The sequence below is a fragment of the Syngnathus scovelli genome, chromosome 9 (genome assembly GCF_024217435.2).
Source record: "Syngnathus scovelli strain Florida chromosome 9, RoL_Ssco_1.2, whole genome shotgun sequence".
In the NCBI taxonomy this organism is placed as follows: Eukaryota; Metazoa; Chordata; class Actinopteri; order Syngnathiformes; family Syngnathidae; genus Syngnathus; species Syngnathus scovelli.
Window position 1 is genome coordinate 3,390,412 of NC_090855.1, and position 15,924 is coordinate 3,406,335.

The 15,924-nt window shown below is 42.2% G+C and overlaps 3 protein-coding genes across 5 annotated transcripts; 2 read left to right on the plus strand and 1 right to left on the minus strand.

Moving 5' to 3' along the window:
• The first annotated feature begins 151 nt into the window (after positions 1–151).
• On the plus strand, positions 152–3,054 carry alg2 (ALG2 alpha-1,3/1,6-mannosyltransferase). Its single transcript, XM_049730983.1, has 5 exons — positions 152–311; positions 860–1,036; positions 1,115–1,252; positions 1,360–1,527; positions 2,038–3,054. Exons 2-5 carry the CDS (start codon positions 866–868, stop codon positions 2,776–2,778), a joined length of 1,218 nt encoding a protein of 405 aa, XP_049586940.1. The 5' UTR covers positions 152–311; positions 860–865; the 3' UTR covers positions 2,779–3,054.
• On the plus strand, positions 1,380–15,798 carry LOC125975425 (DOMON domain-containing protein FRRS1L). Of its 3 annotated transcripts, none has more exons than XM_049731008.1 (6): positions 1,380–1,527; positions 13,433–13,632; positions 14,194–14,278; positions 14,351–14,489; positions 14,624–14,870; positions 14,927–15,798. In XM_049731008.1, the coding sequence occupies exons 2-6, from the start codon at positions 13,440–13,442 to the stop codon at positions 15,097–15,099; spliced, it is 837 nt and encodes a 278-aa protein (XP_049586965.1). In that variant the 5' UTR covers positions 1,380–1,527; positions 13,433–13,439; the 3' UTR covers positions 15,100–15,798. The 3 variants fall into 3 exon arrangements, with proteins under 3 accessions (XP_049586965.1, XP_049586967.1, XP_049586964.1); XM_049731010.2 differs by lacking the exon at positions 1,380–1,527 and adding an exon at positions 12,610–13,403 and having other exon boundaries at positions 13,488–13,632; XM_049731007.2 differs by lacking the exon at positions 1,380–1,527 and having other exon boundaries at positions 12,610–13,632.
• Positions 3,353–4,642, minus strand: LOC125975439 (phospholipase A and acyltransferase 4-like). Its single transcript, XM_049731033.1, has 4 exons — positions 4,499–4,642; positions 4,268–4,391; positions 3,881–4,182; positions 3,353–3,587 (listed from the first exon to the last, which is right to left on the minus strand). The coding sequence occupies exons 1-4, from the start codon at positions 4,550–4,552 to the stop codon at positions 3,498–3,500; spliced, it is 570 nt and encodes a 189-aa protein (XP_049586990.1). The 5' UTR covers positions 4,553–4,642; the 3' UTR covers positions 3,353–3,497.
• Positions 15,799–15,924: the final 126 nt, after the last annotated feature.

The window sequence follows — 15,924 nt, forward strand, 5'->3', positions numbered from 1 at the left end:
TTGTTCATATATTTACAATACAAAATACGTTTGAAAGATTTTCTGCATCATTATATTTATTTTTAAATATCATCATTGAGGTTTTAGACATAGGCTAAATAAAGAGTCCCCTCGCTTCTCTGGATGACGTGTCTTCTACGAGACGCATGCTTTTCAATGGAGAAACCAGCGCCATTTTGGCGCAACCAGGAAGATGGGCTTGCTTTATCTCGCGTATTTAGAGCCACCATGGCGGCGAACCGCTCGTGTTTCATGACAGAAGTTCTGACAACTAGGGAGACCACGATCACAAGTGGATAAGATAACAGAAGGTAAATGTTATAATGTGTAGTTTTTAATGCATACGTAGGACGTATATGTGGCCGCAGTATTCGGTTTTAAAACCATATTAACGTAATGTTTCGTTTTTGGTTGTATTTGGCAGGTTTATGCACTCTTTGTGTTTAGGTCAAGCACTGTACTATTATTATTTGTCATCAATAGCTAAGATAGGTGTGTGGTTGTTCCTGTTATTGACATAATTGACATAATGTCGTCTAACACACACCCGCCTCTGTTCATTGTTCATCAGTTGAGTTTAGTCATTGGAAATGTTTGACAGTCATACTTGTTAACTGTTCATTCAGCCTGATTGGCACAATTAGCATGAAGTTCCGTAAAACATATTGTTTTGGTTTAACAATGCGTATTGTTGGGTTATTGAAAAGATAGCTTTGATACTTTTCACTTAAGATGACTGATACTGGAAAGAATTGACCATGAATGTTTTCTCAAGGCTTGATACTTTCTTAATGTCAAATCCTTGTTCTGAAAGCTTTTGAAGATAATGTCAGTGCTCTATTTCTGTGTCTATGTCCAGGTCAAGATGGTGCGGGTGGTGTTTCTGCATCCAGACCTCGGCATCGGCGGAGCGGAGCGTCTGGTTGTCGACGCTGCCGTTGCCCTAAAGTCGAAGGGATGTAATGTCCAGATCTGGACCGCCCACTATGACCCGACACATTGTTTCTCTGAGACCCTTGACCCAGACCTACCTGTAGTAAGCAAGCATTCAGGTGTACTAAATGTTAATATTTAGTAGTGCAACAATTATTTATTCCCCTTCCTCTTCCAACAGGTATGTGTGGGTGACTGGCTGCCCACCAGTGTCTTGGGTTACTTCCATGCGGTGTGTGCTTACCTGAGGATGATCTACGTGGCTCTCTATTTGGTTTTCTTCAGCGGGCTGGAGTATGATGTAGTTTTCTGTGATCAAGTGAGTGTCGTTTTTATGAATGAAAATCCTAGAGCACCTTTGGAAGCTTATTTCTTGAGCTGCATGTAGGATAAAATCGTGTTCTGTTTTTTTAAATCCCACCTTAGGTCTCAGTGTGTATTCCAGTGTTGAGGCTATCCCGTCACAGAAAGAAGGTCTTATTCTACTGTCACTTCCCAGATCAGCTGCTAACTCAAAGGAAATCAGCTCTCAAGAAGCTTTACCGTGCTCCCATTGACTTCCTGGAAGAGCGAACCACTGGCATGGCTGACTTGGTATGTTAAGGCCTAAGGGTCACACCCTCAGGTTTGATTTTCTCAGTATGTTTTTCCCATTCAGATTCCAAAACCTTGCTTCTTGTAAACGAACACAGCACCATTATATATGCATGTATGTAGAAGGATCATTTTTGAAATACGAGAGACTACAAAGTGCTCAACTAAAAAAAAAAAAAATTAACTAAAAATAATAATAATAATAAAAAAAAAAAGGCAAATAAAGTCAAATTGAAGGATAAAAATGATTAACGTGAAGTTCGTGAAACACCAATGTCACGATGATGCTGGAAGTACCATCTGGTCGTGACTTTTTGGGGGTATAAATATAAAGTTAATATAAAGTTAAAATACTGTACTACCAGTACAATCGCAACATAATCAACAATTCCATTTTGCCTTTAATATTTGAGTGAAGCAGCGGCCAATCAGGGTCACATTTATAACAACAAACTCGCCACACCAAATTACAATTTATGGTCCTCCTGATGCAACTTTATTTGCATGTAGATTCTGGTAAACAGCCAGTTCACCGCAGGAGTCTTCAGGGAGACCTTTCAGAGTCTCAAAGGGGTCCAGACAGACGTCCTCTATCCCTCGCTCAACACGCGCACATTTGACCAGCCGCCCACTGAATCGGAAAGCCTGTGGGGGCTGCTTCCCGAGGGAACCTCCCACCTGTTCCTCTCGCTCAACCGATACGAGCGAAAGAAGAACTTGGGTCTGGCCCTGCGAGCCCTAGCGCAGCTGAGGCGCGCGCTTCCTCCGGGCCGGAGAGCAGGCGTCCACCTGGTGGTGGCGGGGGGCTACGACGAGCGAGTGGGCGAGAACCTGGAGCACTACGCCGAGCTGAAGGAGCTGGCATCGCAACTCCACTTGGAGGACTGTGTGACTTTCTTACGCTCCCCCTCGGACTCGGTGAAGGTGGCGCTGCTGCGGGGCAGCCACGCGACGCTCTACACGCCCAGCGGGGAGCATTTTGGGATCGTTCCCGTCGAGGCCATGTACTGCTGCTGCCCCGTTATCGCCGTCAACTCCGGGGGGCCCCTGGAGAGCGTGGCGGACGGCGAGACGGGCTTCCTGTGCGAGCCCACGGCGGAGGCCTTCTCCAAGGCCATGGAGAGGCTGGTTGTGGAGCCGCAGCTCCGCAGGGACATGGGACAAGCTGGCAGGAAGAGGGTGCAAGATAAGTTCTCTCTCCAGGCCTTCTCGCAGCAGCTGTACGGATATGTTGTCGGCCTTAGCCAGTGACTTTTTTTTTTTTTTTTTGGGTGCGCCTGACTGTGGTGAGGTATGAGGTGGTTGCTGTAAGAGGACAATTAATCAGTGTTGCTGAGGAAAAGCCTTTGATACCAATTATGAAGATAAAATGCGTACATGTCGCAGCGTGGCAACCAAAAGTATTGATTGATACAGTGAAATGTTTCTTTCCCCTTTTTTTGGGGTCGTCTTTATTAGCGGAGGAACGCAGTTATCATCAGGCACGCCACGCGGTCCTAAATCAATAAACGGGATGTTTCCCCTCCACTTCCTGTCTGCCCAGAGCTTTTATTCCAAAGACGCCACCGGCCCGCTCGGTGACTCTAGTTGCTGCACGGAGGTTATTAGCAGATGATAGAGAGTGTTTGGCTTCATTAGAGGTCTGGCTGGTGGGCAGTATGCCGCTGTCTGGGTCATTATCAAGGAGGAGAATAGCAGAAGGTCACCGTGTCTGCAACGGCAATGGCCTCCTCCACCCTTTCGCTGTATAGAGATGTTCTTATTGACATTCCACAAGTCTTAATAAACTAGACGACACACAAAGTTTCTCCAGCCGCTTTGTTGCAAAGTTTTGTCCGCCTTTATTGGGGGGGGGGGGTTGGGCAGCCAACAAAGTATGTCCTTTACTGTCAGTGCATAGTTGAAATCCTGTCGCGCAGTAAAGGTTTTTATGGTGCTTGTTAGGATGAAGAATAAGCAGATGTGAGAACTTATGTTTCCGTCTCCATGCGCTGCTGCATTATCAGTTCGAGAGTTTGGGTGGTGTCGACGTGATCGCCGTTCATTTTTTGAAAGGGAATCTGGAAAGACAAATGAAATATTAGCAATGGTAATAGCCAAAATTAGGCTAGCTAAATTAGAGGCATAAAATCTGATCTCATATCGTGTTACTCATGTTAGGTTATACTATTTTAATATGTCAAGTTTTTTTTTTTCAAATTTCCTACTAAAGCAAAGCGTGGAGAGTCCCTGTCACCAAAACGCATTGGTGCATTATTTTTCTCTTCTGATCTAACTTTACTTTTTTTACATCAATTGTTCTTTTTTAATTTTTCCAGGTTTAGCTTCTTTTTATTTGCAAGAATCCACCAACCTGCGTACACACGGCTCGACCGTAGCGAACAAACGTGGCGAAATGCTCGCTGTTAAAGTTGATCAGGTCGTATTTGAACTGTTGATGCAGGAAAGTGTGACAGCGATGCATCATCTGCTCCGTTACGGACGGAACCAGTTGGTGCTTGTCGTTGTTGACCCGAACGCGGGTTCCCGCAGGCAATCGGATGTCAGCGATGGGCTGAGAGGTGATGGCGGTCTTCTTCAGAACACCGTCGCCTTTCTTCCTGGGCATCATCTGCTGCATTAGGCTGCGGCATGCTTTCTGAGTCATGTTCTCATCTTTGTAGGAGAGAAAAAAAAAGTCTCACCTTATTGTCATTTTACACAGTTTGTACGGCAAATTCAAACGTTTTAATTCTCTCACCGCCCACTCCAAAATGAATCACATGACCTTGTCCCATATAAACTCCCCATAGAGACACCCCAAGCCACGGGTGCACAAATTCGATCAAGTCTCCAATCTCGGCCGCGGACACATTCTTATCAACCTGCGGAGGAAAATAATTCAAATGAGGGGAAATTTCTAGAAGGTGTATGATTAAGGTGTTAAAATAAATACTAATTGATTTAATAAAACAATTAAATAAAAACACACCTGTTGCCATTGCATTTGCGAGAAAAGGCTGCCCCAAAGTCTCTGTCCGTTCATCGTACGTCAGTTGAGGACAACCAAGCACGCAACTAACAATGATTATTTCGTGCTGTAATCAGTTTGTATGCAACGTGGACACGCCTTTGTGATTTCCAGATAGCCTTTGAGTTGATGCGGCCAAAAGATACACTGCTTAATATGTAACTTATTATTCCATGACATGACTTGAATAATCCCCCAAATTTGTCCAGAAAAAAAAATCTGATTTAAAAACGGGAAGGCCCAGCTTTGTCTCCATTGTTTTAAATAATTCTACAAATAAAATATTAAATAAAGTAATAAGTATATTAAATAATAAGTAAAATAATACCCAAAATAAAATATTAAATAAATAAACGGAAGAGCATACCAGCCAATGTGAATCAGTCTTAGTTGAAGTAAATATAAAAGCAAACTTTTGCTGGAAAAGAAATGAATTTTGAAGAAGAAAGTCAAAGTGTGTGGAGGGGAAAGGGGGGGAGAAGACGCGCGAGTGCCCGCCTGGCCTCCCGGTGCCCCGTGGTGAGGTTCTTATTGAGATCACGGCGTGTCTGAGTGACAGCGATAACCGGCACCTAGGTGCCACCGGCTCTCACCGTTTAATTAATTAATGAGACCGCGGGCTTGCTTTTCTAATTCCAACCATCCGGCATGGGGCTGTATAGCCGGTCGATAGGCCGGGAATGGCGAGGGCTGTTTTCGGGCAAAGATAGACGACGACGTGTGTGTGGGTCTGTGTGTAGTCGCTGGCTCTGCGTCCGTTGTGTTGACATTCTGGGACCTGCTGTCCTTGTTAGTCTTGCTCTATTAAATAGCTGTAGAATATTTTTACTCTGACTTTTAATCACGTGTGATGATTGGGAGTTAATCATGGGGCTAAATGAAGATGATGATGATGATGATGATGATGATGATGAGAAGGACAGGGTTACTACATTAATTCTTGCTCCCACTTTAATAAGCAGGTCATGGAACTCGTGGCCCAGAAAAGACTAAATACCTTGCGAGTTAGTGAAAAGGTGCTTAGAGCAGCACGCATGTTTCATTATTAAGAATGAGCGAGTCTTCCAAAGGGAAAATTAACAATCTTTTATTGTCTCCTTTGTTTTGGAATTAGGCGCTGTAAATAACACAAACCCACTTTGAGGTTGGTAATCATGGGAAATAACTTCACAAATCATGTTGAGTGTGTTTTGGGAGGTTTTGTGGAACACCCAGCTTTGATTGTTGATCTTCAGAGTGTACCATTTGGAATTGGGACATGTTTTTGGTCAAAAAAAGGAAAAAAAAAATACAGTTGAAAAAAACATTCACAATGGCGTATCAAGTTTCTTTCAAAAGTTTTTTTTTTTATTGAATTATGTTAAAAAAACAATAAGAAAATACATGCTTTAGATAATGAACCAAAATATAAAACCAAAACATATGATAAAAATGATTTTCACCACATCTATACAAGGTGACAACCTAAATGATGGAATGTGCTAAAATAAAAGCTGATCTCTATTTGTATTCACAGTTTGTCTTTTAAGAGCTGTTTTTAAAGGCAAAATGTTTGTAAATTATATATTTCAAACTTTACTGCCCTTGTAAACCATTGAAATCTATGACCCCCCCTCGCCCCCTCCCCTCCCTAAACGTTAAAACCGACCGCGCACGTCTTCCTCCCACGAAGACGAACGTTCTCGGCTGTTGATATCACGGAGCAAAGGAATGATTTACTGCTACTAAATAAAAGTCTGTGCTTTACGAAAGATCACAATAAAGCATTTATGATCTCTGATAGTGGAATATTTTACATAGTAGAGCCTCGGCAAAAAAAAAAAAAAAAGCTTTATGGCCCAGCAAGGAGAAACGTTACGACTCGATCTGGCTTGTATGTTGCCGTTTACAGCATCGCATAGCTTTGAGATTTACCTCGCAGGAGCTAAAAAATATTTATTTTACAAGGAAATGCAAAAAAGACTGTGAAAATTAAATAGACATTTATTTTGTGTCTCCATCACAGTGAGGTATGCTCGCAGTGTGCCTTTTAATATTTTAATATATTTTTTTTCCTCCACATCTATTTTTTTTATTTACCACCATAGACTCACTTATCAGCTACGACGCGTCAAAGTTCATCTCATTATTTAACACTTGCTGACACAAGATAACTCCTTGATTTTGTTTATCGCAGCTTGGGACAAAGTGGTGAAAGGATTTTTTTTTCTTGCTATTCATATTCTGTTGTGATTGATAATGAGGATAAACTACTCTTAGTTGAAAACCAAATCATATAAGTATTTCAACACAAGCTGTGTGTAACAAATATTACTGTAGTTACTGACAGTAGTTGTGAAAGTCCTCTTTGTGTCTGCATGACATCCAGTGAGTGTATTTTCAAGATGCTATATAAACATATAGAAGGTGTGTGTGTGTGTGTGTGTGGCGACAAAAGAACAGACCTCCGCTTGAACTTGGCTGGCTTCCAGCGCTCATTTTGCCCGTTAATCTGCTGCAAATCAGTCAGTCACGTCGCCTTTAAACAAACACATTAATATTTGAGAGCGCTTGCTGCCGACCGCACACAAACACACACACACACCCAACCTGTTTAGCATGGCATTGTTCCTTTTTTTTTTATCCTCTTAAACTGATGCATGTTTTTAACTCATTGCTGGCCTGAGGGGTGTGTGTGCGTCTTCATGTGTGGTCCACGTAGATTTGCACCTACAGCACTTGTGGCCCAGGAGGTTCTTACAGATCACAGGTGGAACACTACACAGCTGGTGAACACTCACAGGTGGATGTCAATCATAGTGTGTGTGTGAGAGAGAAATATACAAAAAAGACAATAGCCATTTGACTGTTGCTGCAAGTGTGTTTTTATGTGTGTGTATAGCCAGTGCCCGTTTACATCCTGTTAGATTGAGCTGTCAGTCGGCAGGCAGCAGATGAAGATTAATGGAGCGAGCAAACAATAAGAGGCCGGCAATGATCATGAATATGCTAATGGTCGTTATGCATACACACTCGGTAGACACGCGTGTGTGTACAGTGTTTGCGAGACGGGGAGGTGATGCGGGTTATACGCCTTCTCTCGGGATTCACAGCCCCCAAAAAAAAAAAGCAAGGTGATGGACAGGAGGGATGGATGGGGGAGGGGCGGGGACCACGTCCCGTGCGTTAGCTTTGGCTTGAGGGGTTTCCGTGAGTGACTTGATTGGTGTTGCGTTCAAATGAGTGTCTTGCCAAGCGTCTGATTAAGACTAGGGTGTAATGAGAGGATGATTATGAAGAGAGAGAGAAAAAAAAGCAATAGATGGACAGATCTATTCAGTATAGGGATGATAGGCTTCTTTGTTGCCTCGTTCCATTTAGGTGGTCCTCAGGGGTCCGTTCTGTGTTTGCAGCCATTTCTACCTTACTCTCTCCTCACGCTCCCTTCCATCTGGGTCACTTGTCCTCCACTCCATCACCTGAATACCTCCACTCAGGGGTCCCACCCCCCCTCCCACGAGGCCCACTGGGAACCATTTGAGAGGTGGGTGGGGGCGGGGTGTTCTCTGACCTTGTCCGTCCTTTAAACCCAAATACACACCTGCATTCCCGCACTTAGCGCCACACATCCTGATGGAGAGCGTCATTTGCGCGCGGCGATGGATGGCGCGCCCAACGTCGTCCGAGGAAGTGGTTATGATTGGCGCTAATGAGCTCACAGGGGACGCCCGGAGAGAGCGGGACGGCCAATGTTGACTGCGGATCGGATACGACTCTCGGGAGGCTCCCCGCCGAGCTGAGGCCCTCCTTCCGTCTTGGGAGTTTGTTTAGAAGTGTGTGTGTGTGTTTCCAATAGTCCCACTGGTCATTATACGCTCATTGTGCTGAGTTGGTTATCGGTGCTCTCCTTGGACAGGGGTAGTTAAACACTTGGATGTTGAATTACATCAGTTATGAGGCCAAGGTCACTGGTTTGGGAGCATTAAACAATCTACTAGGGCACAGGCGGAGAAAAACACTGCGGGTTGCTAACAGCAGCAGTGGTGTGTGTGTGTGTGTGTGTGTGTGTGTGTGTGTGTGTGTGTGTCGCAGTGTTTGTGTGTCTTATTACCATGCATCATGTGTCAGCGTTGTCCAGCAGCCTGAGCCTTGACGCCGTGCTCCAGGGGCGATTTATAGATTACCGTCTGGAGCGGATAGGGGCCAAGGGAGCTGCCGGGGCCCAGACCTGAGCACTGTAGGCTGGTCGCGGCTATCTGCTCATCAGCCTGTCTCGGGAGGCCGCGGAGCTTAACCTGGAGCAAGGCTCTGATTAACCAGACTAATGACGCCGAGGCCCCCAGCTCCCACTTCTCAGCGCTATAATCACCGCTTAAGGCCCCCGGTCATTCAGTGTGTCTATATGGAGAGAGAGCCCAAGTGTCTCAAGCTTAATGCTTAAGTCCACTTTTAAGGCAGTGACAATGTTAGCTAACGCTTAGCTAAGGTGGAGAGCGACGTTGGGGTTTAATAAATAGGCTAACTGCATAAAAATATAACGTGCATAAAATGTAAACAAAATATTAAATTTTATAGTTTTATTTGGGTTTTGTCATTTTACATGAAACATTTAAAAATAGTTTTTTTTGGGGTGGATTGGATCAGTTGTAGTTCAATTGATTTCAATAAAGAATAATTTTATTGCATATAATTGTAAACTGAATTACATCCATGGACCTGGATTTGAATATTAATGATTACAGAAAAATATTTTCATGTTAGGAAAAATGTCACTGATTAAAAAAAAAAATTAAATTAGAGTAAAACACTGAATGAAATGAATTTTTTAAAGCAATTTTTGTTTAGTTCTGGTCAGCCACTCCCCAACCATGTTGACGCCATGCTTTATATTTCATATTTGCAATAAAACGATAACCTGGAGTGCTGCCAAGAATTTCGGTTCCGGTGAAAAAGGAAAAATTATGGCTCTGGGCTTTACCGAAATGCCGTATTTCCCAAATACTCTTTTGTGGAGCATCGGTGAGTCACGGGCCCTTCGGGTTGTCATCACAGTTCTTCCGTTTCGCCGCTGGTGGCAAATGTTCTTGCTTCAAGTGCTTTGTGGATAAGCAAAGTCTTTGTAAATGTTGCAGACAACAAGGCTCTTCTCAACACCTCCATCTGGCATTTTGCTTCAAAATTAGCTGGAAAGTAGTTTCTTGGCGTGGGTGTGATCAAATGTTTTCAAAATGGCGTATCCTCGTTAGGGTCGCGGGTGAGCTAGCAGTCGGGCGGTTTTTGTTCGGACGCCTAACTAGCTTATGTTCCATACAACTGACCTCTTTTGTCCGAGTTGTGTTAAAAGTCAGTTTGTCATGACAACTACAGTTGATTGTAGAAGTGGCAGGAAATAATACAAAATGTGTCCTAGACTCAACGTTTTTTTTTTTTTGTTTTTAAGAAAAGATCTCACGATGTAACAGCCAACTTTTGTCTCCGTTTGAACAAAAGTTATTTGTGTGTGTGATGGGAACTTTTGAAAGTTACAACTCTTCAGGAATCGCTTTTATCCAAACAAGAATGTAATCTAATTCTAAGGAATTCAAATTCTAAGAAAGTATTATGATTTTTTTTTTTTTTTTTAAACTAGGCCACTAGGAGCAACTCCTTTTACTAAAACTCCTTAAGAATAGTTTGGCTTTTATTTTATTGGTGCTGCTCTGGAACACCCTTGAGCAAAGCAATTGTGTTTATAGTCACTTTTGTTTATTTTAATAATCTGTTATTTGAATTCGAGATTTAATCAGTCAAATAAGCTCGTTGAATGGCAGTCGACACACACGAGTACCTCTAAATAAGGTTCAGCTCTTCAACTTTTATTTTCTTAAAATTTTTTTCCATTCAAGCAGGTTCTGATTCGCTGCTAAAACACTTGTTTAAAAAAAAAAAAAAGTTGTGTAGGCTTTTTTTTCCCCACACATCTTTAAAATGGTCCGTTTTCTCCATGTCTGTGTGAAAAATGCAAGATTTTTTTTTTTTTATGACAGTGGGTTCTCGCGTGAGAGTCTGCGAAGAGATGATTGCAGTCAAACGTAACGCGTGCATACGAATGAGGTTGTGGGCGTCCGCCAGCGCATTTGAGCGTGTTTACTGTGTGATGATCGACATCTCATCTCTGCCTTCCTTATCACCAAAGCAAACATTTGACTGACGATGGAAGCTTTCAGCATCCCCCTTCCAACACACACACACGGATCCCGACGGAGAAACTTCTCCGAACACAATGACGTATGCAAAGCGGACAAACAAGCGGCAACCTTTGTGCTATCGCAAAGCTTTGCGGTGGCACGCCTTGGTAGGTGCCAAACTTTGAAGTGCCTTTGTGGCTTGAAGGTGGGGTGTGCCAAGAGTGCTCATTGTCCTGCGTGATGAAAGTGGGCCTTGACACATCCTAAATGAAGCCTCCAGGGTTGGAGGGCCCTCGGTGGGATCACAGGCCGGCCTCGTGACTATTGCGGCGCTGAGCGGGACAGCGAGGAAATAGCGAGTCAATAAATGATCTCTTCTCGCCTTCGTCTGTTGCTCGGTGAAGAGAGAGGACTCCAGCTGTTTTATTATTCTCACAACCACATGAAAGAAACAAAGATTCAAGTCATCTTATCACAGGGGCAGTTTTTATATGGGACGGATTTTTTTTTTTTTTTTAATGAAAAGGACTCGTGAGACAACTCTTCATATTGTTCAAAGCTGGAAGTGTGTGTGACTTCAAGCCACATGGCCAATGTGGTGAAAGATTAATTTTGAGACACTCAGTAGCAATATGCTTATAAAATGTCCCCCTATAAAAAAAAGCAGTAATAAAAAACCTGAAGTAAAATACTCATAAAAACATTGAATTAAAAAGAAAAAGCTTAGTTTTCATATCACGGTCAATGGGAATAAGAATAATTAGGATTTCTAAAAAAAAAAAAAAAAAAGTCTTCTTGTATACAACTTTTTTTAAAGTGAATAAGTTAAAAAAAAAAAACTGCCGTAAACCACCACTGCTTTGGTCAATAAATATTTGGAAATATTGGCCCAAGCAAACCATCGTCCACCCAGCAAAAGAAAATTCTGAATTCCTGTGTTGGAAATCGCTCCTCAGACTGACCTCATCCAACCTGCTGATCCTTCCCATCATCCTGGCCTAACATGACCTGACATACAATTTGGCTAGATGTGCGTGAATTTTTCTTTTGCATTGTCAAAGTTGTGTGAGTTTTTAGTCGAGCAAATGCCGGCGTCCATTCCAAGCAGCTCGTGTATTCCAATGGATCTGGCGGCTATTGTTGTGCTGTCACTGAGTCGTCTGTCAGGCCCAAGAGACACGCTGCTGACATTTAGCAGGCCGATCCCACCACCACCACCACCTCATTGTCTCGCTCACTAGTTCTCTCTTTCTCTCTCTCCTCTTTTTTTCTGTCACTCCTTCACTGTGACGTGATGTGCAAGGAAAGATGTGTGAACAGTTGTGTTAATGAGTGGCCCTTTAAGGCTATTAGGATAAGATTGGTGCGCCCGGAGTTCCTCATTATAAGCATTGCCCTTACACAGAATGTTAATTGGGTGGCCGGTGTTTAAGGGGCTAGGAATGGTTATAAGTGGACATAATAGATAAACAAATTATGTTTTAGTGGTCTGAGGAAAAAGATCAGCCGTTAATCAGCTCCGTTGTCATCTGTGGGTTTAGATGAGGACGGTGTTATGGGGAATAACATATGTGGGCTTGTATCGTGGAAAAATATTTACATAGTCCTGCTTGTAATTTGAAATGTTTAGCGTTGTCGTTTAGAGTTACTTCAGTGTGACTTAAGCGCCATCTGCTGGATAGGAGCGGAATTTTGCATCCGCCTTGTTTTTGCCAAAAATGTCATTTTCGAACAAACCAGGCCCATATTATTTATCATCAAATGAACATGACAAATACAAGTAAAAATAACATTAATTTGTTTTATTTATGTTTATTCCCAATCACTCAATATCAGGCCCATAAAATGTTTGTTTAATTTCTTACCTTAATTGCCCTTTATCGTTGGGCTAATAATCCCATATATTTTACCTGTGATGCTGATTACTCATAGCCTTAATTAGAATTTCAGGGAGATTTTTGTCCCTAAATTTTAAGAAAAAAAACTCAAGGTTTTTAAAATGAATAGCGGGTGCGCCTCATGGCTACTTTTTAAAATGGTGGCTATATGCCACCATCATGTGGAGAAACTTGGAACAGCACACAAGATTTTGAACAACTTCTAGTCTTCATTAAATTATACAGCAAATAAATTATACATTTAATTCTTTTTAAAATGTATTATAAAAATAAAAACAAAATATCAATATGCACCTATAATACTTGTTATATTTAAGTTTCATATAAGTAGTTATTTTTTTAAAGTAGGGATTTCTACACGTACGACGTCTTCAACTATTGTAATTTAATCTGAAATAAATCTTTACATGCAAAATATAGATTGATAACATGTTCGGAAGACAACAAACTACCTTTTTAAAATGATCCGTATGGTGACGTATCTCCTCCTCATTGGAGGCCACGTTTGATGGAGCGAAGCTAGACGAAACCATTTCACACCAACGTCCTCACATCCATACAAAATGATATCTAAACAATCACTATCGCCAGTGGACATCGCTATCGTGATTCCGAAAAGGATTAAGGATCATAATCATGTGAATTAGACGGCAAGATTACAAATCCGGCTAATTTACGTTTGGATTAGCCTCTCAGCGCACCCCCACATTGAGCGTGATCCTGCTCATAAAAATCAATTGAGGACGAGGACACGATGAAGATGGACACCTGCGACGGGATTCCAGCAAAAATGAGGCCTCGCTCTCTTTTATGACCACTTTGGTGCAATTTGTTTTTCAATTTAAATCTAGATTGACTATGAATACTGCGCTGTGGCCGCTGCTTATCCATGTCATCGGATGGCAGGGAGTCGCTCCGAGCCCGACCGACGAGGGAGCACTGCGGGCCGGCCACGGGGACCACGGAGAGCCGGGCCACCAGGAGCATCACAAGGACTCGTACAGCACCTTTGCGTCTGAGTTCTTGGAGTCCAGATATCTGTCTGATGACGGTAAGCATCTTCACTTCACCTATAGAACAACTTGGATGTGTTTATAGCAGAAATCGGCCATTCAGCACCAAGGCCAGCTCCCCCAAATCGCCCCCATTTGAATGCCTGTCATTGTAAATTAACGCGAAATGACTTGGAAGGTGGCCGAGATAGATGTAAAAAAAATGAACTGTTAAAAAAAAAATACAAAGGAGGAACGGCTCCATGTTGAATTTATGTTCAGACAATCATCACAATAGAGTTGTAATCAAATAAAAATGTGATTTGTCCTGAAGTAAAAATTTGTTTTGTGGCTCGGTTTTCCAAAAGCACCTGATAAATTCTTTTAAATGGCTGTAATTTCTGAAAATACACACTATAGTCACATTTTGAGACTTGACAACTGCAAAGGTATCAATTAAGCTTCACGAATACGAACAATATTTGTTTTGTATTTTAATTACTGTACCATTTATGTTCAGCAATAACTAGTGCTTGTTCGATGTCAAAAGGTGTCACACACACTTTGGGTTGGCATACCAATGATATTATGTACAAAATGCTGATTTAGCATTTTTGCAGGTTACCCTTTCCCCACTGCGCCGCCAGTGGACCCCTTTGCCAGAATCAAAGTCAGCGATTGTGGTGTGACTAAAGGATGCATCAGGTAAGAACAAGAATGTGTCTTTTTACACAATTTAAAATAAATTTAACTTTGAAGGCCTGATGTGTTCTTGAGGTATGGAAAGCCTGGGTGTGATGCGGAGACGTGCGACTACTTCCTGAGTTACCGTCGCATCGGGACGGATGTGGAGTACGAGATGAGCGCAGACACTGACGGCTGGGTGGCTGTAGGTTTCTCCTCTGACAAGAAAATGGTGAGATGGAGTTCTTTCTGTTCTGAGCTCACTTCTTGATAACTTTGTCAAGATGTACTTTGACTTTACATTTGAAGTACCCGTTAAAAATTTGTATGTTCGAGCAGGCTTCTCCTGACATTTTCATTTCTTAGGGAGGCGATGATGTCATGGGCTGCGTCCATGACGACAATGGCCGCGTGCGCATCCATCACTTCTACAACGTAGGCCAGTGGGCAAAAGAGATCAAGCGGAACCCCGCGAGGGACGAGGAAGGCATCTTCGAGAACAACCGCGTCACCTGTCGTTTCAAGCGTCCACTATATGTGCCGCGAGAGGAGACGCTCGTGGACCTCCACCTGTCGTGGTATTACCTGTTTGCCTGGGGGCCTGCCATACAAGGTGAGTGTTGACCTTTTGTGTTCTTGTCTTCATCATCATCAGCTCTCGTTCTTCAGGCTCCATCACCAGACACGACATCGACAGTCCTCCAGTGAGCGAGCGCATGGTCAGTATTTACAAATATGAGGACATCTTCATGCCTTCAACAGCCTACCAGACCTTCAACTCACCCCTCTGCCTATTGCTCATAGTAGCCCTCACCTTTTATTTGCTAATGGGAACACCGTGAAGGCGGAGGTGTACGGACAAGATGTAGCAGCAATAAAGTAAGTTGCCATTACGTTCTTGAGCGTGTGCGTTGCACTATTAGACGTTTTATCATGTGCTGCCAATCTAAAGCAACAAATACAAAAGTTTTACACTGGACAGTTATTTTCATGACAGTAGATAATTCACAGCATGTGCTCAGAAATGACCACCAAATGGAGCATAAAAAGAGCAGATGGCAAATATTTACTGGCTCATGATTAACTTAGCTGAAGGACAAAGAAGAACCAATAATAGACTGTGTCCCTTTATTATTTGATCATGATTTTTTGGGTTTGCCACATGTATGAATGTCACCCAAAAATTGTCGCATCTTTTTTTGCACGACCATGTAGGCACACCTAACTACTCGTACTTAAAATTTCATTTTGTTTACTCATTGGCTTTGTGTAACAATATGGTGGTATGAGATACTAATCGCAATAACTTAAGAATATGTTTTACAATTTCTATGGCTTATCTGATCACTTAAAAAAATGTTTTGTATTCATTACACAATTTTAATCCCCAATAGATATTTCCATTTCAGGGATCAAAATTGGTGTAAAAAGATAAGATGATCTAAATATAAGTCTATCATTGTCTTTCACAAAAATATACTGTAACATACACAGTGTGATACCTGTATAATACCAATAAATATTAAAACATCACAAAAAAATGTGTTGGTAGTCCCTCCCTGCTAACTACTAACATGTTTGTGATGCTAAACCTACATTTATTTTATTATTATTATAAATCGTACACAAAATGCTAATTGGTGATAATAAATGATGGATAAAGTGGT